A 26,888-nucleotide genomic window follows, 5' to 3' on the forward strand; every position below is an offset into this window, starting at 1 on the left:
ATACACATATTAACACAAACACACACTATAAAAGTTCCCAACCTTTTTTTATCAGACGTACCCCCACAGCCCTATCAGATGAACTCAAGTGCCCCTTCAGCAACAGCACCCATCATGTTCCAAATATTCTAATTTTACAGTATTTGTATCATACAAAAGAAATATCAATGTAAATGTTGTTTTGGCTCAGCTTGTATTCGTACAAATATCACTTGGAGTTGCAGACACTGGACTTTTCAACCATGTATCCATTACTTTGAACTATTCGTACCGTTGCTCATAGTTTTCATGTACTTTCTTTTTTTACCAACTGTTTTTTAGGTATATACTGTATTTATTTTTGAATAAAATCGTAATTTCTATGTTTTCAAATTAGTTGGGCTACTCACAATCTTTCCACAAACATCCTGACAACTTTAGTGGTAATCATGGTTTTAAATCACTGCTCTATATCACTGAATACTGTGAAATCACCTTTTTTTAGGGAGTGAATAATTGAAGTATCGTAACTTTACTGGTCGAATGCATTTCCTTGTCGCCTTGATTTGTACACAGTAATTTATGTAGCTCATTTTATACTATTTATTTTATAGCTCTTGTGACACAGTTCATTTGAAATGAGACCTTTCCTGTCCAAGACTCTTGTTTCCCATCTTTCTCACACATGTTCTTCTTGTTCTGGCTCTGTCTTCTAGCTGTTGCAAAACATTTCATTTCCTGAATGAGGCTGAAATATTTGCTTTTGTTTTTCAAGCATATTGACTTTGCAAAGAAGGTCTTTACTCACTCACCTCAGGTCTCAGATTTGCAGTTCTCTCACAGCAGTAGTTAATTGTTTGTCATAGAAACCTCCATTCACATCATTTTGCATAGATTATAGTTTTATGAGATCATGACCTGCTGAGTTTTATGTCCATCTGTCTTGAAATTATATCGTTGACGAGTGTGTGTGTGTGTTTTACAAGACAATGTCCAGGATTTGTTTTGAAATGTTGTACTAAGTAAGCGAAGGTTTAGACAAAATCCACAGGTTTGTGGTTTAAATAGGGGGAAAAGTACTTAAAAGTAAAGAGTAGCTAATTTAAATTGCACTCAGTAACTATGTTACATACTAATAAATCTGTACATCAAGACAAGCCAAGAACAAAGGTCTTTACACATGTCAAATTTCCCTCCTGCATACAAAATATGCGATATCTAAAAAATGCGTAAAAAAGTGGGAAAAAAGCACACGAAAACATCCTTAATGAAAGTAAAAAAGACTGACTTATAAAACCAATAAGTACTGACAGTAATATCAAGTTACTGATAAATATTGTTAAATATTTTCAGCAAGTTTGAACCAGTCTTCTTATTTCCTTGTTGATGTCATTGTTATGGATCCGTGTTGATTCATCTGTGAGTTGAAACTCAACCACACGTTTCCAAGAATAATGTCGAAACAATTATTAGCTGGAACTAAAGTAAATGATGTCGTAATATACTTCGAAGAACACGAAGGCAATACCCCGTTTTTGAATAATATGTTCCAGTGTTTCTGCACCCGACTTTGTGGTTTGACAAAACATCTTGCACAAATAACATGATGCTACATAAACCACAGCCCAACCACAGTAATCCAGTGTCAGACTCTTTGGCAGATTTAACATTTGAGATGTTAATGGCGCTGAATTCATCTTCATAAGTTATGAGCGCCTTGACATTTCATTTTTGTTCCCAACTTGACTGCAAAATATTATCCTGGGAGAGAATCTTCAGTTTGTAGGATTGTCGCCAGGTCAGCTCGATGGAGAAATGACAGCTTAATCCAAGTTGCCTCAATCGTTATCTAAGCCTCAAACCGTCCATCTGTTGCACTGAACTGTTTTTATATTCCATTCTTGGGACTAAACAATATTTTTTGTCTACCACATTTTGACAAATGTGACATTATTTTGCTTGACATTTTTGTTGATTTTGTGGGTCTTGAGCCCATATATTACTTTTGCACTACAGTGTACAGATGGAGATTAGTAAAAGCAGCATGTGACCATAAATGGAAATTGCAATCTCTTCTGGAGTTGTAGATCCTTTACTGTATTTCAAACACGCCATAAAAAGTAAATTGTGTATCTAGCAGAGTTATTAGTGTAAACAGATATAATCTAAAGTGTGCAGACAGTAGCTCCCTTTCTGTCTGGAGCTTTGAACTCAGTGGTCAGCCGAAGCTCTTGATAATGTGTGAACTGAATGTCAGCTGTGGTTGTGTCTGGATTCCAGCTGACTCTTGTTAGATCTGCTTTTGGTCATTCGGCTACGCTTGTTTTAAGGATTCTTCACGATTAAGGCTTCAGCCGGGCTCAGTTGATGCAGTCTTACTCATGTGGGGTGAAAAAATACTGTAGATGTTTGGATGTTTAGCGGGCATTTTATACGTGATTACCAATAAAATCACATGTTTCTGTCTTTACCGAGGCATTCCTGGAGTTAGTTAGAGTGACCAAACTCTGGTTATGATTCCTGGAATTAATTAGAGTGACCAAACTCTGGTTATGTGGTGGACAAGACCAAGTTATGAAAGGAGGACCAAACTGGGAAAAAAACAAATTCACTGCTGGTGTTTATATGGTTAACTCAGTGAAGTACAGAAAGGAAGATTTCCATTGGCTGGGTTGCACGCTGTAGTGAGAGCTCTAGTGTTTCATTGAGTCAGAGGGCCATCCCTCTGAGCACAGCTCCAGCCCCTTCATCTGGTTCTATTTAAGGCCTCTAGTGCCGACTCTTATGATTGGCGTACACAACCCCCTACTCTTCCTCCAGCTCCAGCCCCAACTGAGGAGAAGGAGGCTTTTAAGCAGATGGTTTATTTTCCAGAGGAAACCATTTCTTTCTCCCACTCTACTGTCCTGTCCTCGGCTGGCTTTAGCTTACTTTTCTATCACTCCTACAGCTACTTCTGCTTTCTCACTGCTGCTCCGCTTTCCACTGTGTTAATGTGCCGACCGGCATCTACTGACCCGGCCCAGCTTCGTCGGACTATCAGGATGAGGCCCCTTCAGTAACACAGAATGGATTGTCTGCACTTGACTGCTTGATCCTTAACTTTTTGGATCTTTCAGCATCTCCATTGCCCTTGTTGTTGGGCTGGAGGGGGATGCAGCTCTATGGCTAGACTCTCAGGAAGATGCACTGAGCCCTGTGAATATTGTGATTGGCTGAGCTCTACAGACAAAGTGGCCTATGGCACAACAAGTGCCCAGCAGTCGTTCTCGTGGACCTATGGCTGGCAGCTGGCTGACAGCATGTTTTTTCCCATCAACCCCAGGTCTGGATGCTTCGGATCCCATGCTCCTGGATCAGTATGTGGTGGTGGCCAGTTACGAGAAGCAAGAGCCTGCAGAAATCAGCCTTCAAGCGGGCGAGGTGGTCGACGTCATTGAAAAGAGCGAGAGTGGTGAGTAATCAAAACAAAAGCTCAACAAAGACACATTGAGCAGGAAAAGGCAGCGTGCATGTTGTGTGCATTTCAGACACAAACAAACTATTTCACGGTTGAGTCCATAGTTCCTCAAACATGCTGCCCTTCTCCCTAACTCTACCCTCTCACCTCCTTTGTCCACAGCTAGCTGTTGCTTAGCCCCATCTGGAGGCTCACTTTGGCCTCCAGTCAGCCCTGTTTTTTCCCCACTGTTGGTTTAGGCCGGGGGCCAGAATGTTGCCTCTAGCAAGAGGAATGTCTTCCAGACTCATATTAATTATTGCACCTCGCTTAAATGAAAAGCCAGCAAGACATGATGGATTTTCAAATGCCAGCTGCAGAGAGTCCTGAGTCAGCTGTTTAACCTCTGGAAAGAGCTTGCAAACAGGACAAAAATCATGTTTTAGGATCTGTGACTCAGTTTGACAATATTTTATATTTAATGAGTTCGTAGCACTTCATGATATTCTAGAAACATGCTGTGATGCCTCCCGGTACTTGTATTTATTTTGGGTGGAAGAAGACACAAAAAGCCCTTAATTATTGTTTCATGTTATGTGCTTTTAATATAATGAGTATGAAATCATGTGTCTTAGATAAATATGCTAAAACTGGCAACTATCACTGACACCCAGGTCTGAGCAGATGCCTTTAATAACTTGTATTTTTAGGGGACATTTGAGTGATCAGAGAAGTATAGGGCCAGTTACAGGGTCTGACGTCCAGCTTTAATGTTCAGTAATTCAGTATGCTGAGACAGTAAAACAGTAATGGGACTCATGTGTTCTTCAGCGGGCGGATGGGGACGGAGGAAACAGTGACCAGGAAGGCAATTGGACTTGGGTTTCATGATGGGTGTGAGTGAAACGCCATGCCACACTGGCCTTAAGGAAGAGGGTCTGTAGAGTAAGCTTGCTTTGAAGTGTCACGTGTCCTGCCTTCGGGTTCATGTATTTATTTTCAGTAGGATTTCAACCCAATGGGGAGCCACAATGAGGCGGATATTCCAACACCTTGAAGTCCTTTTATCAGGGGGCCTTATATGAGAGCTTTCCTCCATGAAGTTGAGCTGCATAGTCCTGTGCTTTAAAGTAGAAGCCCCTTCACTTTTGTATTTCAGCTGACCACTGTGCAAAGTTACAGTGGTTGATGTGTGTGTTGATGATCCATGCAGAATGTGAAACTCATGCACTTCAATGTTTATGATTTCCAGGCTTCCGCTTTATTACCGTAGCTTAGCTTCCATGTTATTGTTGCTTTGTTTCAGCCTCTTCTCTGATGCAGTGACTATATTATGTTGCCACTCTCACTTACGCTCATTCATTCATCTCTGGTTTGGTTGGATTTTTCCCGAGTTTCTAAAAAGCAAAACAGTAGACTCCAGGCTCCTTAAAACACATCCTAAGGCTATTTGACAGTTTTATTATACACTGACGGACAGTTTCACAGAGATCTGAAGTCAATACAGCCCCCAGCCCCTCCAATTCGCTATGGAGACTGTTTCCAGCAGCACAGCTAGCATTTAACTGAAATCTCAACACCTCCTGCAATTGAAGTTGGCTAAATCTGCTCCATTTGGCTGGGTGACATCACTCCATATCCCATTGCCAATACTAACAAGACCAGGTGTGTGCTAAGAAGATTTCAGAGCTCATTTAGTTTAGCATCCATTTCCTTGAAGGATAAATACAAAACCCTTTAATAGTTTCTGACAGATTGATCTGTGTATTACAGAGCTAAACATTAGAAGCACTAAAAGGTCTATTACACGTGTAATGATAAAAGGTTTCTATGGTTTTTTTTATTGAGCCTTCAGCTACAGTTACATATTTTCCTTGAAAGCCAATCACATTTAAACAGAGTCTTTGGATCCGGTGAGTAGAAAATATCTGTATGCTGTTATATTGCCAAGTCATTTTGTATCAGCATTGTGCGTCTGGCTGGTTTTGGATGAGGTATTTTACACAAAGGTGTGATGCTATGAGAGTGTAACAGTGACAGATCTACTGTAGAAATGGAAAACTACAGCTCTGTATTATTTTAGCCATTCACCCCAGTCCTCCTACAGAAGTCCTACTGTTAAAGCTACTGTACCATATACTTTGGCTGTGACTGCTGCCCTGTGCAGTTATCGGCTTTTCCTTACCTTGGATTAGATAATATATGCTTTTGACAGTGCAGTGAATCTAGGTCAGCCCTATCAGAGAGCTCAGCTTTCTCCACTTTTCCAGGCTGCTGGTCAGAGCCAAGGCACTATTTTCCATTGCAGTGGCTTGATAATACTGTTTGTGTCTTGGCCTTTGCTTCAGTTGATACAGTACTTTGTATTGTTTTCTGTTGGGTTTGAAGTAGTTGCAGTATGCGGTAGATCAACAGGGTAGACCAATGACTGTTTGATGTTCTGTTGCAGCGTTCAGTTTTTCGGGAATAATACTCTGATAAAAATAAATGCATGGCTTAATCTCAAGGAGCAAATGTTAAAGAAGTTACAATTAAATATTGTCAAACTAAAATGAGTTTTTTTGTATTCTGTCCTCAGTCATTGCAGCTATTCTATTTGTCTATTTTATGAGAGTTTGCCAGGGGGAGATGATGGCTCCGGAGGAGAGAGTAGTGCAATGAGAAACTCGGGGAGAAAATGGAAAAAGCCATTTCCTGCCAAAGTTAGTGGTTCAGAGAGGTTGGTTCATTATAATGGCTTAATGGATCCTCCAGGATGCCTCCTCAGTTTACACTATATTGGAGAGATGTTAACCAAAGCTAAGCTAGCAGCCTTGTTGGTCAGTTGAAGTGCTCTGTGTTCAGTGGTTTAAACTTTGCCCCTTCATGGAGTAGTATGTAAGAAAGGAAAAATAATTTGCAGCTGGTTTGCCTACACCTCAAGGGCAGCGTTAGGCGTTGTGTTGTGCCCAGTGCTGTGTAGAAAATCTCTCTCTGTGGACCAGACAGGGTTTAACTTGTCTCCATTCCAAGTCTACATCAGCCTCAATGAATTACAATCTGCCAAATAAACTCCAGGAATACCTGCCTGTTTTGGAGAGGCCAGCTCACATCCGCCAGTGCCTCAGGTTCCCCCAGTACAGTATGTATTATATATCTGCTGCTCCACCCAGTTTACTTAAGCAGGGTGGAGTGAGTGGAATTTCAGCAAGAGCCTGAATGGTCACAGTAATGTTATCTGTATAAAATTGCCCTTTTTGTCCTCACAAACACTAATGATTTTAAGTTTGATAAATGTGAGCCATAGAAGGTAACAGCGGTACTGTAACTGCAGGTGATGATTGGCTTCCTGGCTGAAAGCCCAACGAGACTGCTGCAGTCAAATCCTGGCAGATTAAGCAGGTCTGGCCCTACGCGTGGCATGATGGATGTGCAGGATGTCTTCTCTACCTTCACATGGAAAAAAAAAAAGTACAATAAATGTCTCAGCTCTCCATCTTCAGGCTAAAAGCAAAAATGATCTCAGGGCACAGCTCAGCGGGAGCTCCGTGTTCAGAGAGGCAGATTATTTTTGAGTTTACTCCAAGAGTGCAGAATTACTGTTAGTGTGGTTCAGTATGGTTTGACACTGAATTAAAAGGAGTATTCCTGCAAACTATAACGTTATCTATACAATTATGCAAGGCAGTGTTGGTGTCATGGCAAAAACACAACAACATAGATCCAGATAACTATTATTAATCCGATTATTTTAGTTATTTGTATTGTTTTTAGCCATGCTTGCAGCTAGCTGAAAGTACTGCTGTGCAGCCTCACAGAGCTGCTAGCAAAGCTGTAGACTCTTGTTTGAGCTACAGACAAAAACAAACAGGGAATACATAACCTTGGTAAAAGTAATAAACTGGGTATATCCTTGAAGTCTTCAGTCTACAGTATTTATTGTTTCATCTGGGACATGCTCCTAGGTCCTCATATTCAGCTGCACATATTGCAATTAACTAGAATGACCAGCTGACTTTCTTCTTTCTTCTAATAGCACCACCAAAAGTTGTGTTGCCATTATATTCAGGTAGTAAACGCGACAACTGAAATTACTTTGCAGATTTTAGCATCAATGGTTCCTGCAAGTGTGACAGCTGCATTTATCGATGACAGCTGCATGTTTGGAATTGAACTAAATTGCATGTGTACTGGCAGTTCCACATTTTCTGTCTCAGATACGCAGGAGGATTTAAGGCAAGGTCAGTGTTGAGATTTTTTTGTTGCTTGTGCTCAAACCCTCAGTTTCCCAGTTTGGTATGTGCAGTTTCAGCAAGAACATGTTTCCTTGTATAAAAGAGGAAAAAAACTATAATTCTTGTCAGCGAACCACCAAAGACATGATACAGACAACTTTGCCAAGTGTAAAATGTCTTTTTTTGAAAGCAGAATTTGCAGCAGCAGATGGAAGAAACATTATACACTTATAGTAATCCCCATCTACCACATTCTTTCAGCTTACCATAGGAAGCACTAATGACCGTCTCAAGAAATCAACCTTATCCTGTATTTTTAGATATGGAAACTCAAATGGGAGGTTTGTATCTGTATTTTGAACACAGACTTCTGCTAGTTCATTTTCTTGCATCTTGTCACAGAGCAATACAGGCAGAGGAGATGAACAGGAGCTATGACAGTATTTAAGAGCACAAATAGTGGTAATAGTAGTGTACAGAAATCAGTCTGGTGCCAAAAGGGTGCCTCTGTCTCTCTCACTCAAAAATTGACCATTGAGTTAAACCAGCATTTTAAGGGGTGGTCTGTCAGACACTCAAGGACTGCTGTGTCTCCAAATCAGTGGAGCCTAGAGAGCACACAAGCTGGGGGCTATAGCTTAGTTCAGACCATGAGGGGATCCTTTCAGAGGCTGGGAGGGAGAGAAGGTTGTTCCTTAGGTCAACATCAGCTCTTGAAAGTCGTGTTGTGCCGTTTTGGCCGCCCCCGCCTCGTACCACAGCCACCCAGGTAATTGAAACCCAGTGTTTAATGAAAACTGGAAATGTGTGTATATTGGGCTGGATACCTTCCCCCTTGTGCTTTGATACTGAATCCACTGTTAATGAACACAGAAGCTGGAAATGAATGTTGTTCTCTCCTGCTCTACTCAACAGTGGTGTCAGATATCTGCAGGACTGCTGAGCCACTGCATTCCTCATCATTTCAGGTCGTGGAGAAAAAAAAAAGCCTCCTTGTGCTGCTGAATCTGGTGGTTCTCATATTTATGCTAGATGTGTAGATATCCTGTGAATATTACAGAGTAACCAAAAAATCTCAATGAGTTCTCAAAGCTCAGGTCTAGTTGTCTCAATGATTTGTTTGTAGGGATGAGTAGGACATTAAGGAGCATTGCAATGTCACGCTGTGTTATATATGTCGTTTCTTAGGTGATTGATTGTATACGTAGATTGCGGTTTTGTTTTATAGATCGTCCAGTCACCTTTCGAAAACCCCCAAATGTCATAAATCTAGTTTCTTGTTGCAACTGAGAGTCTGTTGGTGATTACAGTAAAAATGAAGCCAGGGTCTTAAAGTTGATAGAGTTTGCAGATGGCTGATACTGTATGAGAGATACTGATCCAGAAATGCTGCGCTCTCTCATTGTATGTCTGGCCACAGTATCTGCACTTGCAGGGCGAGAATACAAGTCCATAAAAGTCTTACTTTCTCACTGCAGAAAGATCGATCTCAATATTCTATATTCTATAGAATGGCAGTTTTGGAAATTTGCCTATTCACTTTCTGGAGGAGCGTTAGATGAGAAGGTTGATGCCACTCTTAAATATGAAGCTACGGCCAGCAGTTGGTTAGCTTAGCTTAGCACAAAGACTGGAAACAGCAGGAAACAGCTAGCCTGGCTCTGTCCACCGGTAACAAGATGCACCTCTAAAGCTCACAAATGAACATTAGTTTAAATTTGCACCGCCACCTAAGTGTAAAAATGGAAATTTGCTCAAATTTTCTCAAATCTGGATCTAAATTATGCTGACATCTACATCTACTTCTTTTTTATTACAGAAATATTGGAATAAAGCAGGCACTGAACTTGATACGTTGTGCAGCTCACAGCAGGCTACGGAGGGATACACTTAGTTTCATCTTGCCCTCAGCTCTGTTTAATACCTCCATTGTTTCATGATTTCATAATTCAACAGTGTTGTCAAGACACAAACCGTTTGGTTTCTGTGTCTGTAACATTTAAGTTTGATGTCCTGATCCTACTGTGTAATGGTGTTATATGACATCTACACCCGAGGGTTGTGGGTTTAGCTATTGTCTTATGCAACCACTAACCCCACAATCGTGGGGGTTACAAAACTAAACTTCTGCTCAAACGTTTAAAAAAAAGCTTTTTTGATTTACTTAGGATGTTGACTAAGTAGCTATAATCTTAATATTGAATAATGTTTAGCAAAGTGTATTGCCAGTCAGCATTTGGCTGTGTTCTTTTTTTCCTTTGCGGTTAAACTCTGCAGCAGCTTTCCAAGTTTTAAACTTTTCCTAATGCGGACAGCGAAGCAGGCAGACATTGAGAAAAGCAGGTTGTGATATAGACCGATCAAAAAACAGCAAGAGATGATGAAGAGAAGCACAGATCAAGATACAGGTGTGGCTTTGATGTATGTGTGCTCTCTCTCTCTCTCTCTCTCTCTCTCTCTCTTTGTACTCATCCAAACACACACCCACACACATATTCCAGACATAAGGTATTCTTCCTTCAACTTCTTCCCTCCCACATCTGTACAGATAATCCCTGCCATCCGGAAACAAGGAAGAAAGAACACGTTCTTCTGCTAATCTTATTTCCATTATCTGCCACTTCGCCTTTCAGCAGCCAAATCCACAACTTCATTCATTCACCTCACAGTGTCTTTACTTTTGACTTTTTCACGTTCAGAAAATTGACTGTTTTGGCAACAAGACACCCAGAAAACAGCTGTTTTTTTGTAATGACCTCAGTTTAAGTTTTGTGCTGTCATGAAGAATGTACAAATTATTACCATGTCAGGTTTGATTTGAAATCTGGAGCCCTAAACATAATCTATTTTGTGTTGGCGGTATACATCAATGTATGGAGCAGGTTCTGTGCAGGACTCGGTTGCAGTCACTCTGTGAATGAATGCATGTGATGAAAGACATGAAGCAGGTTTCTCTTTTAGAAGTGTTTCTTTCTACATTTGATATAATTGCAGCCTGCCTGATATAAACCTGCAATGGCCAGGAAATCGGCACTTGCGTAATGTGTGTGTGTGTGTTTTAAAAGTACTTTTATTGCTTCCTTTGAGGTTCAGTGAACTCAGCCTAAGCACCTGCCACATGGGAGGATGGCTGAAAAATACAGGCAAGTTAGCTATAGCCATCAATAACAGCATATATTTACTTTGGCCTTTTTAAAGTGGCAGTGAGTCTTTGCTGCGTATGTATTTTCTGGCTTACAGTGAAGTGTTCTCAATTAAAGTACATCACACAGTGCTTACAACTATTTCTTATATTTGCTCACATCTTACAGTGTCGGTATGCTGAGGTGAGAATGACATTTTTTCCCAAGCAGGCATGTCAGTGTGAAAATGGCAAATTGCAACTGTAAGTCTTTATTGAGCTGACTCTGGTCTTTTTACTCCTGCCAAGCTGACCTTTCTTTAAAATGGACAGTTTAATTTAATGTGCCATTAATGTAGTCGATGTTGCCCTTTGCTGGTCATTAAAACAGGACTCGTCAGATTTATTTAAATGTTTTCACTGACTCACTGAGATATAAAGTAAAATGTTGGTATAATTAACTTATTAATCAGTGTAATAAATGCTGAACAATACTTGAATCTTTTCACAGCTCCACTGGTGGGGAAACTAAGTCTGTATTTTCAGTCCTGAATATTGTAGACACCATTTTGTTTTTGTCTGATTTATTGGCATGAGGTTTTGTTCAAGCCCCAGCTTTGGTGCAAAGCCTGAGCGCATTACATGGCTTGTTACGTACCTGAGCCGTAGCCAGCATGTTGCTCAGAGCCAGGCACTGACAGCAACCTCCTCTGCGGACCCACCCTAACTCTATGCAACGCCGTTGTGTAGCTGAGCAAGTTCATCAATTAAATAATTCATGCGTCATATGAATCACAGAGATTGCATGTGTAGTTACAAAAAGGCCTGGAATGAATTTCTGTATTTCCTCCGCTGAGAACGCCATTTGATCCGTCAGCAGGATATCTCCAATGCTTCTAGTTTCCAGACACATTTGGTGAACAAATCCAGTTGTGTTAGTCATCAGAATTTGAGATTGACAACATTTCACAATTATTAGTTGTTTTTTTAAAACCATACAGTGTGAAACTGCCCGAGAAAGGAACCTGATACCAAATCCTAAGAGCATTCTTGCAGAAATGAATAAATTGAAGTGAAAGCGGCAATGCCTTTGGATATAACAGCAGCCTGTGTTCAGAATTAGTAGAGGTTTGTATCTCCACACTTATTTAGTTTTTGCTTAGAGATAAGATGCCATGATCCAGGAGGGCTTCTTGTAATTGTAATTTTTCAAAATCTCTCTCACCTAACAAAATATTTTCTCCACTTAAAGCAGATTCAACACAATGGAATGAAACCCTGTGTACTTTCCTGTACACCTCAAACACCAGTAATAACCTCTTCTGATCACAGCAGCCTTTAATTGCAACCTATCTCATTATGGTCTCATTATGAAGGACATCATTACAACATATTTCACTAAATGCAGATGAATCATTACATATAGGCGTCTACATCTTGTTGATGTTATTTCCATATTGCCATATCATTAACTAAATAATACGTCTTCTTGCTGGTTCTGTGTATCATACTACATTCTGCTTCTTTTTGTGTGCAACTAAATGACCTCATTATTCACCATTTCAGTTGGAAAATGTACACTGGATGTTTGGACCAGCTGTGAAAGTGTGATGGAACACCCCTATCCTCTTTATGGGTTGTCCAGACAGCTGTCAGCCATATTGTATTCCCGTTACCACAACAAATAGCATATGTGCGGCATACCCCGCAGGACAGTTTTTGTGCCAGCTTTGTCCACCACATATGTGGGGTGACTTTTTGTTGAACTGAGTTAGCACAAGTTAAAATGTTCTGATTAGTGTTCATATGTACTTTACATTTCCCACAAGGTCCTATAAAGCACACCTTATCGAACACAATGGATCGCTTTACCCCACTCACTTTATTGGGATCAGATTTTTGAAGTGTACCATGTATGTACACCTTTCCAGCTTGGGCATTTTGTCATAAAGAAGTTTGTCAGAGCAATGCCGTCATACTCAGAGGAACCAAGTCAAATTAGCTGCGACGTTGCAAATGGATATTTTGGCAAGAAACGGCACTTTAAAAATGACCTGCCCGCTGAAATCATGACTGATCCTGATGAAATGCAGGTTGACAAAGTCCTCGTCACGAGTCGAGCTACAGCCAGGCGGTGTTCCCTCTGATGTTCTTGGCCTTCATCATAGTTATAGATTCTGTCAAATCAGGGCCCAATGACTAAAACAAATCCTATCACAGGCCCAAGTTCATCTGCAAAGAATTTCAACAAATCTTATCTTGCTATGTTGTGGATTGTATGACGTACGATGGATTGTATGACCCAGAAGTGCACACTGTGCACCACTTTACATCGGTACACTCTACAGAGTCCTGGTGATTTTCAGCCTGTGTATGTTTCCACAGGTTGGTGGTTCGTCAGCACTGCAGAGGAGCAGGGCTGGGTCCCTGCTACCTATCTCAACTCCCACAGTGGCACACGGGATGACTTGGAGCTTGGCGCTTCGAAAGCTGGGGAAGGTAAGTCACTGCAAAGTCTCCTGCCACTTCCCGACCACACATACAAACACAACCTCACACACTCTGTTACAAACCCACGCACACGCCACCTCTGCCCTCAATCCTCCTTTCATCTGTGACAAAATGGAGCAAAATTCGCCCCGACTTCACCGCTGACGGCTGACGCTGACGGCTGACGCCGGACTAGTGTGAACACCTCTCTCTGTTTGCCTGCCATCATAAGCACGCTTGAACAGAGTGTAGATTCAGGCCTTGCAGCAGGGAGGAGTTCCAGGAGAGACTAGACCCACAACCACTGAAGTGATGTACTGTACAGAATGGATTCAGTGCAATATTAAGCGATATGACCTCCGTGGAGTGAGCTTGTGAAAGAAGCATGTGTTTCTATCAGCAGTAAGGAAAACAACATGAGAATATTTCACAACTAATGCTTTTTAAATTATGGTTATTGTAATATAAAAGAAGCTCAAGACATGAGTTTATGCTATTTCATGCTGTGTCTGCTTATCATTGCGGAATGCAGATAGGTTACAGAGCAGTAGATGAGTGTTGATGTTACGTTTCGTGAGCTTACTGGAGTCAGAGAGGGATCCAAAACCCTGATAAGAAACACACCTATGTAGAGTTTGGTTTGCTAGAATAAAATGCACATGTGAGGATGGCGTCCAATTGTGCAATCATCTTGATAGCCCTGTCAGATAAGGTTATCAAGCCATTGTTTCATTCTTCAAGCCTTTTCAATATTAGTAGAGAGAACATTTTAATCTCAGACCAATAAAGCTCAATAAGTGTCCCATACTCAGACTTTGTCCTGACAGGTAGTGCAGCAACTGCAGCTTGTTTGTAAGGATTTATGCAGCCTTATGTTAGAGAGAACCCAACAAACTGGAGGCACGGAAATAATTAAGTTGCAAATTACACTTCCAAACAAACATCAAGATTTTCCAGCACTCTGTCCAAAACATCTTTTTCTGTACAATTGCTGTACTCTGTAACAATGAGACCCAGGATCCCCTTGGTGTTGTATATATTATGACTCAAGGATGAAGGGAGTGCGAGAGAGGATACATGAGGCTAAACTGTTACTGTTTCACAATATGCTTAAATGTCCTTTTCTCCCCATTGAGAATACAGATAGATTTATCAACAAAAGATTTCAACATGTATGCATACCGCAAATGTATGACCACACACAGACACAAATGCAAACGTCTACACCCACCGCTCCTATCTGCCTGTCAGAGATAGCAGGAGTTTGCTGCCAGGGGGTTTCGGGAAGGATAATCTGTCAGTGTAATTAGTGTTTATGTGTCTATTCAGTCATGGGAATGGCATGAAACTCATAAAGCATCTCTTTGTCAGTCCTGTGGTCTTCAGCAGTCTGTGCCACCACGGTGTCACAGGGAAAAAAAGCTTCTAAAAGCCAAAAAACTGGCCTTGGAATTCATGATGGTTCTTTCGCAAAGCTAAAAAATAGACACGTTGAAAGCTCAGACAGCATGAGATGAGACTTTGTGCACTGATGGAAGTGAATACACATCCTCCTCCTTGTTTTGGTCAAATTTTACACAAACATGAACATATTGCCTGAAGGAATAGTTAGACATTCTGGGAAACATGTTTTATTTATACCACTCTGTCTGTGTGGTAAATATGAAACTAATGCAAGCAGCCGGGCAGCTTAGCTTAGCATAAAGAACGAACGGAAGGAAAGCAGCTAGCCTACTCTAGCTCTATCCAACAGTTATAAAATCCACCTACCATCCCCTATGAAGCTCACAACTTAACATGTTATATGTAAATACTTTGACTGCGACTATTGACTTCCTGGAGTCTCTGCTGGTTGCCTGGTAACTGCTCAGAGGCAATACATTGTCTGGTAAATTGTCATTTTTAAATTAAAGAATTAAAAGTGAGATGTAACGTATTTATTTGTGGGAGTGGTGTCAATTTTCGTCTGAAAGCAAATATTTTCCAAAAACAATTCCTTTTAAATTTGACTTTTTTAGTTTTTTGTTTAATCACATTAACACCTGCCTAGAAGGATCTAACTTAAAATATCTGTGATTCTGTCTGATATTATCATTAATCAGAATTTAAAGGTGCTTAATTCCAAATTTAGAGCACTAACATGCATGTGTGGCCGGATCGGCTACACAAACAAAGCACAGAGAAGCTGTGATTACGACACACAGAGGGAGCGTTACGTAATTCTCTGCTATAACGTTGTTTGCTGCTATACTAATGCTCTGAATGTTGAATTCAACACCTTTAAGTGATGAAAAGTACTTTCTATTTCCTATATAAGATCATTTACAGGACCTGCATCTTCTATTATTTTGGCATAGGACACAAGATCTCGCGGTTGGCAGAATACCCATCTTCACTGTATTGGGAAATTTAAACCTTCTTGGGTCACAGCTCCATGCAGCTGCTCTATTAATTGGTTGACATTCTTGCAGCCGCAATGTGTGCCCCAGATGCTCCAACACAACAGGACGGGAGAACCATGCTAACAACACCCTAATTATAATCCACAGAGAAGATGTCTTGGGTTTAACACTTCCTCTGTAACCTCCATCCATCCACTTCAACTGTCCACCATGTTTTGCTTTGCCGTGTTGTTTTCATGTCCTCCATGTAGCTAATAATGGGGTCTCTTGTTGGAGCCATGTCGTTTGTGTGTTTGTGTAACATTTGTGCTCGCTCTTCATGTCTCCCGTGTTTGTTTGTTGTCATCTGGTCACCACGTGTGTCTGTCAGTTACTAAGCGGCATAAGGCTCATCTGAAGAGGCTGGACCGGAGATGGACGTTGGGGGGTGTCATCAGCCGGCAGCAGAGCCGAGGTGATTTGAGACAGATGCTGCATCACCTCCCTCTCTTCCTTGTGTTATTGTCTTACTTATTGTCTCTTGTCACACGGGCCATCTCCTCCCTCTCCTCATGCACATATTTGTTCAGTCTTTCCCTCTGTGTTGTCTTCCAGCAAATGCATTTATCATGAGCCACAACCCACCACTAACTAACCACTAACTGACTTTAATATGAAATGAGCTTGGAAAGCATAGGTGAAATCATCAACTTTATACACACCAATTATTGATGCTAAGCTCAAATGTTGTTTCAAAATTGTCCCATGTAAGCATTTTTGTTATAATTAAACACAGTGTGCCAAAACCAATCTTCCCAGAATCACAGAAAAAAACCGACCCACTCATCTGAAAGTAGTTGCGTAATAGACTTTGGAATGCCTTATGCTGCATTTTAGAGCCATATTTTGCTTTTTTTTTATGAGCAAATGAAGTGTGCATGTAGTTTTTTTTAATGAATGCATGTTCTAAAAAAGTATAGTAGAAACAGATATTTATCGCGCTGTGGTGCAGATAGCAACCAATATTGACAGATAAACAAAGACCCGTTTTTAATCTCTCACTTATTTGTAGCAAGACATTGTCAATCACAGACTGGCACGTGTTCTTCTTATCATGGTCACGGTGCTTTTTTTCACTGGAAATACATTTGGATTGCTGACGGTGGAGTGAGGATAAGCTACTGAGTTCATTCCAAACTTAACGCTTGGCAGTGGATGCTGCTCTCTAGAGTGGAGAGAGAGTTGTTTCCACCCTAGGACTGAAATCCTGCTTTGTCCTTTAAAAAAAAGGGGAAAAAAAAAAAAAAAGAGATATTTTGCTGACTCCACAAGAATCATTTATAACACTGATCCAGGCGATGCATGTTGTGGTTAACATAACATCTGATTCAGAGTTTCCCTTCATTGCTCTGCTGGATATTGTTTGAAGGAGGTTGGTGAGAGGAAAATGGTTCACCAGCCCCGACACAACGAGGCCGGAAGAACCAGGCAAAAGGAAAATAAAGCGTACAGAAATACCCTAACCCGTGGTGCCTACTCTAGTTTGTGCAAGTAAAGGGATTTACAATCCCACACCCATTCAGCTCCGACACAACTTAGGAAACGGGTGGAGAAAAGGAAAATGGAATAATTTGTCACCAGAATGTTGCTTCCTGTTTACCAACTGGGAGGACGGCATATCTAGCCCTTTTTTATGTGGCCTTCTCCTTTTTTGAACACACCTCTTCTCCCAGTGCTGTCTGTATTTACAAAGGAATTGCTATAATGACAGGAAATGATGTCTTTGCTCTGCCCCTTGGCCTCATGGGAATGCATAAATCAGCATGAAGCCTCTGCTCTCTATTATGTGCTGAGTTTGGAGGTGCTTGCCACAAGGCCAAGGACACATCTAGGTCGCTAGCTGGCCCCATGAGCCGTAGTTCCCCATGGTCAATACCCTTAATGAATACCAGCTAATTATTTTGAGATGGTTGATACGATGACACTCTACATTCTATGACATTTTGAGGAATATGCACTAGTACTAGTTCATTTCTATGGATGTTATTTGACAGTTTATGGTAGAGAGATTACAGGAAATGAGGGGGAGATAAGGTGGACGTTGCAGTTCATGGTCGGCCACACGTGAATTATGAATATGATTTAGGTGTTACGACTGATTTGACCACAGTTGAAACATATACGTATAACATACTGCGACGATGGCAAATCATTTTTTCTAAATACAAGAATCATTTAGGTTATGTAGTTCTTCGCTGCGTTATGAAGTCGTCTGTTTCATAAAAAAATTGTAGACAAATCTCATGTGCCAAAGAACATTTAAACACACACAGCACATGCACTCGCACATCTGGCAGCGGAACCAACTGCCAGAAAGCAGAACAGTTCCAGTCTGTAATATAGAAAAAGATACACCCCTCTTTCAGTATCACGTTGCAAAGTTGGTGCCAATGAATCACAAGATAATATATCTTACTGTATATTTGTGAACCCTTATCTGTCATTACTGCAATATGATCATATCAACATACAAAGTCTATAGAAAGGATTTATAGAATATACACTTTCCTTTTCCAAGGATTATTTTGTTTTCACAGCTCTCAAAGTCTTAGCTTTGTTGTCATTTTCCGCTCTTGCTTTGGCAGAAGAGAAGTACCTAACAGTGCAGCCCTACACCAGTCAGGGCAAGGATGAAATTGCTTTCGAGAAAGGAGTAATAGTGGAGGTGATTCAGAAGAACTTGGAAGGCTGGTGGTTTATCAGGTAAGGCTTTGCTCACTCTTTTCAGACATTTTTACATCTATCATTTCGAAAAAGATGATTCTTGTTTTTAAAGATCATCTTCTCTTGTAACTTACTTTTACAGGTACCAAGATAAAGAGGGCTGGGCTCCAGCCTCTTACCTGAAGAAGATGAAAGATGATCTCTCTCCCCGCAAGAAGACGGTGACGGGACCTGTGGAGATCATCGGAAACATCATGGAGATCAGTAACCTGCTGAACAAGAAAGCCTTGAGTGAGAAGGATGTGCAGATTGAAGGAGTCCCAGAGAGCCCCCAAGTGGCCAAGAAGGAGATCAGCCTGCCGATCCCATGTGCGGACTCCAGCCCTGTCAATAGTCCACAGGATGGGAAAAGTAAAGCAGAGCCTTCCTCACCAGCAATAGCTCGCATCGCCCCTCATCGGGTGGAAATTGGTTAGTCAAATCGTTATGATTGTTTGAATTTCTGTCATAACTTGAATTCCTGTCAATCTGTAACAGTAGATTTCTAATTACTCAATTTTAAACTTTTATCTTTATCGTCTATTCTTAAATGCAACCAAACAATCATGTATGGGTTTTTTTTGGTGTCTGTTGTTGTTTCACAGGTTCCCCGGTTCTCAGGCAAAAACCTCCTCCTCGAAGAGATGCAACCCTGGTAAGAGCGTGATCTTTCAGCCCTCCATTTCTCCCATTCATTTACAGATATGTGGCTTTTCCTTTCTACAAATAATAAACAATAAACCGTGGTAGTAAAAGTATCCAGATTCTTTACTCAAGTAAAAGTACCAATACATTAGTGTGAAAATATATCATTACAAGTAAAAGTTCTACATTCAGAATACGGTAGAACTATAAAATGTTATCTGAAAAAAATAATTTGTCTGATCAGATCTGTCTTTGGCGGAAAGGCTAACAGTTCATAACCACAGACATCTGAAACATTACAAGGGGCCCCGATCAGACACTGTTGTTTTTGTTTGTAAGGGGCCACAAGTCAACAAGGCTGGAGACTGGTCTGAATCTGATCTTTTTAATGTAAAATCTGAAGTCTGAAAATGTAGATGATGAGTGTAGTGGAGTAAAGAAATACAAAATGTTGAATGTATTGCAGTAACAATTAATTTCAGCATGAAATGGAAATACTCAAATAAAGATCAAGTATCTTAGAACTGGACTCAACTTGAGTACTCTTGAGTTACCTTCCACCACTGACGGTACTTCTAACAATGCCAATTTATTTTGTGTTAAGGGATTTCAGTTGCCCTCCCCACCAGAGCCCCCTACAGTGGAAGCCGAGTATTATACCATTGCAGATTTCCAGTCCTGTATATCTGATGGTATCACTTTCAATGGAGGACAGAAAGCAGAGGTAAGCACTCTTTTTCAAGGTAAACTTCAGTCACAACATTTTAAAAAATTTGGGTACCAACTATTAATCTCTTGATATATCAATTTATTCCTCTAAGCTCAATAACAACCCTATCTTCTCCAAGAGAAATTTGAATTACAATGTTTAAAAATGACATCATATAAAGACTCAAATCTTTTTTGAAAATGTATTTTAGGTCATTGAGAAGAACTCTGGTGGTTGGTGGTACGTCCACATAGGAGAGAAGGAGGGCTGGGCTCCCTGCTCCTACATTGACAAACGTAAAAAGCCCAACCTGAATCGTAGAACCAGCACTCTTTGCCGCCCAAAAGTTCCACCTCCAGCTCCGCCTGTCAAAAAACAAGACTCAGTGGAGACTGCACCTCCCAGCAGCCCTGGGTCTGAAGCTCCGGAGTCCCCTGTGTCTCCTGGAAGGCCTGTGTATGAAGAGCCAGAATATGATGTTCCTGCCATTGGTGATCTGGACATGGAGTCTGAGTTTGAGTTTCTGAGGGGAGAAGGTTCCTTGGTGGATGTTAAAAATGAGGACGCTTCCTCCGAGAAGGGATCCCACCAGTTCTCAAAGCCTTCTCCGGCTTCGTCGCTCCACAGTGCCTCCTTCAAGATGTGTGAGTCATTCGAAGATGGCCACGAGGCAGAAGGGGAGGCGGAGGCGGAGGGAGAGTGTATCTATGAGAACGACGGCTTCCGGCCCTTCAGGGAGATGCCAGAGCGGCAGTGCAGCAGGGACTCAAATTCCTCCAAGACAAGTGTCTTGTCAGAAACTGGCAAGACTGCAAACCCGACATCAGGTGGGTGGAGACCTGCAGGTAACAAGCTCAAGGTGGACTTGAATGGGAGCCCATTTTCAACCAAAGCTGAGGAGACATCCAGTCCTAAATCTGCCTCCACTGAGTCCACTCCAGATCTGTCCAGAAGTAAGAAAGACCAAGAGGAAAGCAAGGCATCCTGTTCCATCAAGTCCTGCTCTAAACCAAAGCCAGTGGTGAGGCCTAAACCACAACTAGCCAAGGCATCCAGTGCAGAGAAGATGGACATCAGCACCTTGAGAAGACAGCTGCGGCCAACAGGGCAGCTGAAGAACGGCACCAAAACTAAAGGTGAGGACTCTGAGACGGCTTCAGTCATCTCCTCAGAAGACTCCTTCTCATCTCAGAGCACGTCGGATCTCTCCTCCATCTATTCTAAAGGCAGCCGAGGAGACTCTGACCTGGAAGGCAGCAGCCTGTATCGAACCACAGATCCCTATGAGAAAGTCCAAGAGTCTGAGCTCAGCTTCCCTGCTGGTGTAGAGGTGGAAGTGCTGGAGAAGCAGGAGAGTGGCTGGTGGTATATCCGCTGGGGAGACACAGAGGGTTGGGCTCCGACTTACTTCCTGGAGCCCGTCAGACAACAAGATGACATGGCAGGGTCTGAATCTGATGGCACCCCGACTAAACCTGGAAGCCTCAGCAAGTCCAACAGCCTGGAGAAGAATGAACAAAGGGTGCAGGCGTTGAACAACATCAACCAAAACCTAAAGAAGGTCACTCCACCCATCCCCTCCAAGCCTCCAGGTGGCCTCTCCAAACCCATCGGCTTGTTTGGTTTACGAAAGCAGAACAGCACCAAACAGCAGCAGGTTGTGAGACCTCAGTCCGTCTTCATCTCAGCCCCGATCAGGGACGGTCCCAGCCCTGTTGGCTCTTTAAGGAGAAACGAGTCCCTCAACTCAACAGACCATCCTCGTGCCAGCCCCACAGTGCGCCGCAACGCGTCCTTCGGCACTGTGCCACGCAGCCTGCCGCCAAACAACCTAGGACTACCCAACAGGAACAGATCTGGTACCGGTAGCTCAGAATCCCTTGGACTCAGCTCTCAGATGAATGTCCTCCCTGTATCCACAGTCAAACCCAAGCCCCACATCATTCATAACAACCTCAGAGAAGTGTATCTCTCTATAGCAGATTATCATGGTGACGAGGAGACCATGGGATTTCCTGAGGGGACGAGTCTGGAGGTCCTGGACAGAAACCCCAATGGATGGTGGTACTGCAAGATTCTGGACAATGGCAGACCAAGAAAAGGATGGGTTCCCTCAAATTACCTCGAGAAAAAGCACTAACATTCACGTGTGGAGCTGGCAGAACTCTGAACATGCGCTTATAGACTACGACAACAGATTGATTTTGTGAAAAAGGCTGACCCTAAGACATTAAGTAAGGATGGAAATCTTACCCGGTACCTTTGCCAAAACGAGCAGACAGATCAAATTGTGACTTTGAAATGAAGTGAGACATCTGGTAAAATGAGTCTACATGAAACAGTGCCAGAGACGTCGCATTAGGAGCAATATATTGAGACTTAGTGACGCAGCCAAAGAGAACACCAGAGAGAGGAAGAATGCTTTAATGCTATTCTTCAAATGTTACCTTTAACTTGAACTAAGATATAATGTTGTGTCCACTCCTTGGACCTTTCTCTGTAAGTTTATAATGTAATTTTTTAAAAACTTTTTAAGCATTTAAAGCTTATTGCATGTTTGAAATGATTCATTACACCGACGATGCCTTGAGCTGTTGAAGTTAAGCCTTTTTCTCCTCCTTTCCGTAAAGAAAATCTCAGTTGTTGCCAAAGCTGCTTTGTGTTAGTCTCACCATGGTGCTGTCTGTTTGCATGTTTTTTTAATATCTCTTTATCCTGTACGTCACCGTTATGTGATATATTTTATCCATTTAATTTTGTAATATTGTCCTAACGAAACAATTTGTGAGCATCTCTGATTATCACAGTTTTTTCCTACACTTACATGTAAAAAACAATTGCTTGTGATCTTCCCTTAAAACGATTTTTAAGTTTCATTTCAGGGGCTAATTGTCCCAAATTCAAACTTAACGTCAGTGAAAAAATTATTTATTCATTTCTTAAAAATCCTATTATTACTTATTTTATTATTATTGTGAATTTACTGATAAAAACAATTTCACAACCGCTTAAACATTTCTAAGAACTGCTCTATTAATAATGATAACAGTTTGAATTTCTGCTGGGCAGTAAATTTGACATTACTCTTCAGCTGCAGCAGATGCTCACTTTTGTTTTATGTTAACTGTGTGACCAGTGATGATAACTGAAGTGCCAAAAGAATGAATTCAATAAATGCACTTTTGAACAATCATTAGTACTTTCTTTTTTTATAAACTATTCATCCCTCATAGTTAATGTTTGCCCACACATTTGGTCCGATAGTACAGTGTTTCCCAACCTTTTCTGACATGTACTCCCACAGCAATGTCATGAACTTAAGTGCCCCTTCATCAACACCACCCTCATGTCCAAAAATGGTCCTATGAATGGATCATAAGCCGGATGTTATTTAACAATATTGATTATATAAAAAGGGATATTGTCACATTACGTTTTCATAGAGTCAAATTAATAATGTTAGGGTTGCTTTTGAACCACTAGTGGCAACTGCTGGACGTTTTATCCCTTACGTGTAGAAATCACATTAAAAGCATACACACATTCATGCACATTACAATAAATCTACACAGTTAACTAAATTCAATTAACTGTCCAGGTAGTATAATTGACTGTAATCACAATGTCCCCAGTTGATGTCCAAGCTGGGGACCCAATATGGAATAAAGACCCCTTTTTTGTCTCACCTCTTAACTGTCTGTTATCAAAATAAAAGGCAAAAAATACCCCCAAAATAGTATTTGTATTTCTGTTAGTAGTGAGCCATATGTTATCTCTGTATTTTCTATTATTATTTCATAAAAACAGAAAACGGATATCAGATGCATATCAGGGGGAAGAAATGGCAGAAACGTATTTAAACTATAATTTTCAGTCCAATTGAAGTCACATTCAGTTAACCCTTTATGTATTTAAAAATAAAGTCAGCGTGTTTTCACATGAATTGCTAATAATTCAAAAGGTCTTCAAAATATCAGAAATGCACCTACCACTGAAGGGGCGTGTCCCGGTTTGATTGACAGCAGCTGTTACGCTGTCAGTTAGCAGGTGTTGCACCGAAAACGTGCTCTGACGAAGGATCGATCCAACATGTCACCGTCCGGACCCAAGTGACCTATACAGGTAAGATTACTGTTGAAAGCGCTGCAGCTGAGCAGCTAATTGACTATTAGGCCCACAACGACGTCAGTAGCTCACGGGGAATGTTTGTTTGGTAGCTCGTTCAACAGGCGCAGATGCAGGACGAAATGATTGTCCACGTTTGTTGTATAAGAAATAGACTTTATCAGGAAAGCTAATGTTGGCTTTTGTTTCTGTTTTAGCCATCATGAAACCAAAATGTATAAATGTTTCCCTCTTGGTTTCGGATATTTTCTTCTCAGAGAACACAGCAAATCTGAAGGCCTATTCTGTAGCAGACCAAAAAAGATCTATTTAATTTGACTTTAATGCCCCACATGTGGTGTTTTGTGTGGTCATGTGAGTAATCATCTGCTGAATTAATTGCAAGTTAATGTGGCGTATAATAAACAATGTAATTAAAACATGTCACAGGCCATAATCAGTGGTTATGTTACGTGTCTTAGTTGTGTTGCATTGAAAGCTTTCTGCATTGGAATAAGGAGAGGATCTCAATATTTAATGTGTTTATATCCAGAATAAACTCACATCTGGCCATATGCAATACAGATGAGTGTTCGACCAGCTGGATGCTGTAATGAAAATACATTAGATCACACTTGGTTGCCTGACATATCTTCCATTGTTATACCCATAACACTGAGCCGCACAGTGGTGCAATTCACTTTGATTGGCCTCATCTAGCAGCTTCTGCTTCAGGAGAACCTGCACATACAAATGTGGTTTCGTTGGCTTTCATTCTGTGGTCACTGGGCTGCTTAATTTATCTGACCAAGCAAAAGTTTAAGTTACGAGCGCGGAGTTGTAGCCCATAAAATTGTCACCTTCAGTTATAATCAGAGAAACGCCAAATCAAAACACTGATGCAGTTTTCTACTGTCAGACACTGCACATTTTTTATATATTAGATTTGGTGCCTGAAATATAATAAGATTTACAGCCTACAGGAGTTCAATGTGAAATATGTCCATCCCGCTGGCTGTTTCCTCCATTGGGATCTCATACTACACTCACTGGCTTGGAACGAAGCTATGGATGCCCGTTGATCATCTTTATACCATGTTTGTCTGCTGGCTGTGTGTCCGTACTTGCTTGCTTGTTGTACTCATGTGTAGAGTATGTGTTTATTGCAAATAATAAATCACAGGAGTCAGAGAGAACGAAAAGGAAATGAAACATGTTGCAGGTGAGATAAAGACCCCTCAAGAGGTTTGTAACATAAAATGTGGAGGTGATGTGTCAGCCACTGTGTCACAGGTTGTTGTAAATGAGTGTAATGTAATGTATCGAGTGTGGAAGTTCATTCTTGAGCTTAGCAATCGTATTCTGACAGCTGAGCATATTGAGGAAGACTTACGAAGTGATTTAAAGCTCTGGGGAAAAAAACCCTACAGTAAGTAGAGTTTGAGTCAAAAGGATTTTGACAAATTGATATTATTTATACCAAACAGGAAAAAAGTTTGAATATATGAATACAAAGTCCAGGGTTCCACATTAACCATGGCCCGTTGGCCCCTGGCCACCAAATATTCTCTGTCTGTGGCCTCAAAGTTTCAGAGACTGTGTGTCTCATTGAAATTACTGCTACCGCGTCCTAACTGACTGTGACGCGAGCGAGCGATGGCAACACAATCAGTTTGGCTGCATTGTTCGCTGTTGAAATGTAGTGCCGGTTCCTAAGTCTGAAGGTTTTTGTACATTTTGTTTTTCACAACACCTTAAAAGATACAAATTAAACATGTCGACTCTGCCTTGAAAAACGTTGAGCATTACTATGAAGTAACCTCTTCCCAGTCTATTGTCGTTATTAAATCATTGCTGATGGTTTTGTCTTTGAGGGTTTCTCCGTAAGGTGCTGGAGCTGCTTCTGGCCTCTGGAGGGCAGCAGCACTCAGCTTCTCATTACAGATTAAGCAAAGCATCACGGTAACCTTCAACTCTGTCTTCATCAACCCCAATTAGAAGATGTGGGGTTGAGATCCCTTTTGCTTCGTGAACAAAGTTATATTTTTAAATATAATTGCACTTCTCCTCACAGTCTGTCCCTCGACACTGCAAATCTCACAGAGGAAAAGATTTTTACATCACGCTGAACACCGAAAGCTTAAAGCCTTAGCTAGAACAGAGGAACAAACTCAATCTCTGGCTGTCAGATGTCTAGTTAGAAGTCAAAATCGATACCCTAGCTTTTTTTGGAATACAAATTTGATACCTTAATAGACGGCGTGTGCGTTTGACCAAACAGCTGTCCAGATGAGATACCACAACGCAGCTCAAAACAAGTCTGCCAAGCCCTTAAGCCTTCAGAAGGCCGGCAGCCAGGTTCACTGAGAGGTCTGGGTGGAAAGTCTGTGTGTACACAGACACCAGTAAGATATACTGTATTCATGTCACTGTCACAGATCCTGGCTGTGTATTACCCTCGCACCTTTGAGAACACTTGGCCATGAACGGCAGCCACCGCTGCCTGTTTCATGTCCGGACATCATGGGTTGTCTTCGTGCCTATTGGAGTGCAGCATAAAACAGAGCTGCATTAGAGCCAAGCCCGCAGGCTCGTAAATAACCGATGATGTTCACTCTGGCCAGGTCTACATACCACAACTCTAAACAGTTTCTCTGTGAGTTATAGCTGTTTACTAAAAGCCTGTGCCTTTGTTATTCATATAGTATATGGAGGGTGTGTTAGTCAAGTACACTACTGCGGCGAGTGGTTGCGTTAAAGATGGCTGCTCTTTTGTTCTCTAACTTTTGTCTACTTTGAATTTTCTTACATGAGACATTACGTCAACCATTTATATAATGCACGCTTTGGGAAAACACAATGGCACTTATGCTCTCTCATTCCCTATATTTCATGCCAGATTGACTTGTTTCCTGCTGTGCAAAAAAACATAATAAGGAATAGCTGTGAAATGGTTAGTTTGAACTTTTTATTGTAATTCGAGTCAAATGTATGAACCGAAGGAGGCGACAGGCTTTCTCTTGTACATAAAGAACAGCTGTAT

General features: G+C 41.2%; 1 protein-coding gene across 1 annotated transcript in view; it reads left to right on the forward strand.

Moving 5' to 3' along the window:
* The window catches only part of LOC306702849 (SH3 and PX domain-containing protein 2A-like), a 47,854-nt gene extending 24,964 nt beyond the window's left edge, over positions 1-22,890 (forward strand). The window contains exons 7-13 of the mRNA XM_079168565.1: positions 3,305-3,433; positions 13,139-13,252; positions 18,270-18,387; positions 18,491-18,819; positions 18,993-19,042; positions 19,637-19,756; positions 19,953-22,890. Coding sequence (XP_079024691.1) covers positions 3,305-3,433; positions 13,139-13,252; positions 18,270-18,387; positions 18,491-18,819; positions 18,993-19,042; positions 19,637-19,756; positions 19,953-21,881 — 2,789 coding nt within the window. The 3' untranslated portion in view covers positions 21,882-22,890. The remainder of the gene's footprint in view (positions 1-3,304; positions 3,434-13,138; positions 13,253-18,269; positions 18,388-18,490; positions 18,820-18,992; positions 19,043-19,636; positions 19,757-19,952) is intronic.
* The last annotated feature ends 3,998 nt before the right edge of the window (positions 22,891-26,888 follow it).

The sequence above is a fragment of the Pholis gunnellus genome, assembly GCF_910591455.1.
Source record: "Pholis gunnellus genome assembly, chromosome: 11".
Classification (NCBI taxonomy): Eukaryota; Metazoa; Chordata; class Actinopteri; order Perciformes; family Pholidae; genus Pholis; species Pholis gunnellus.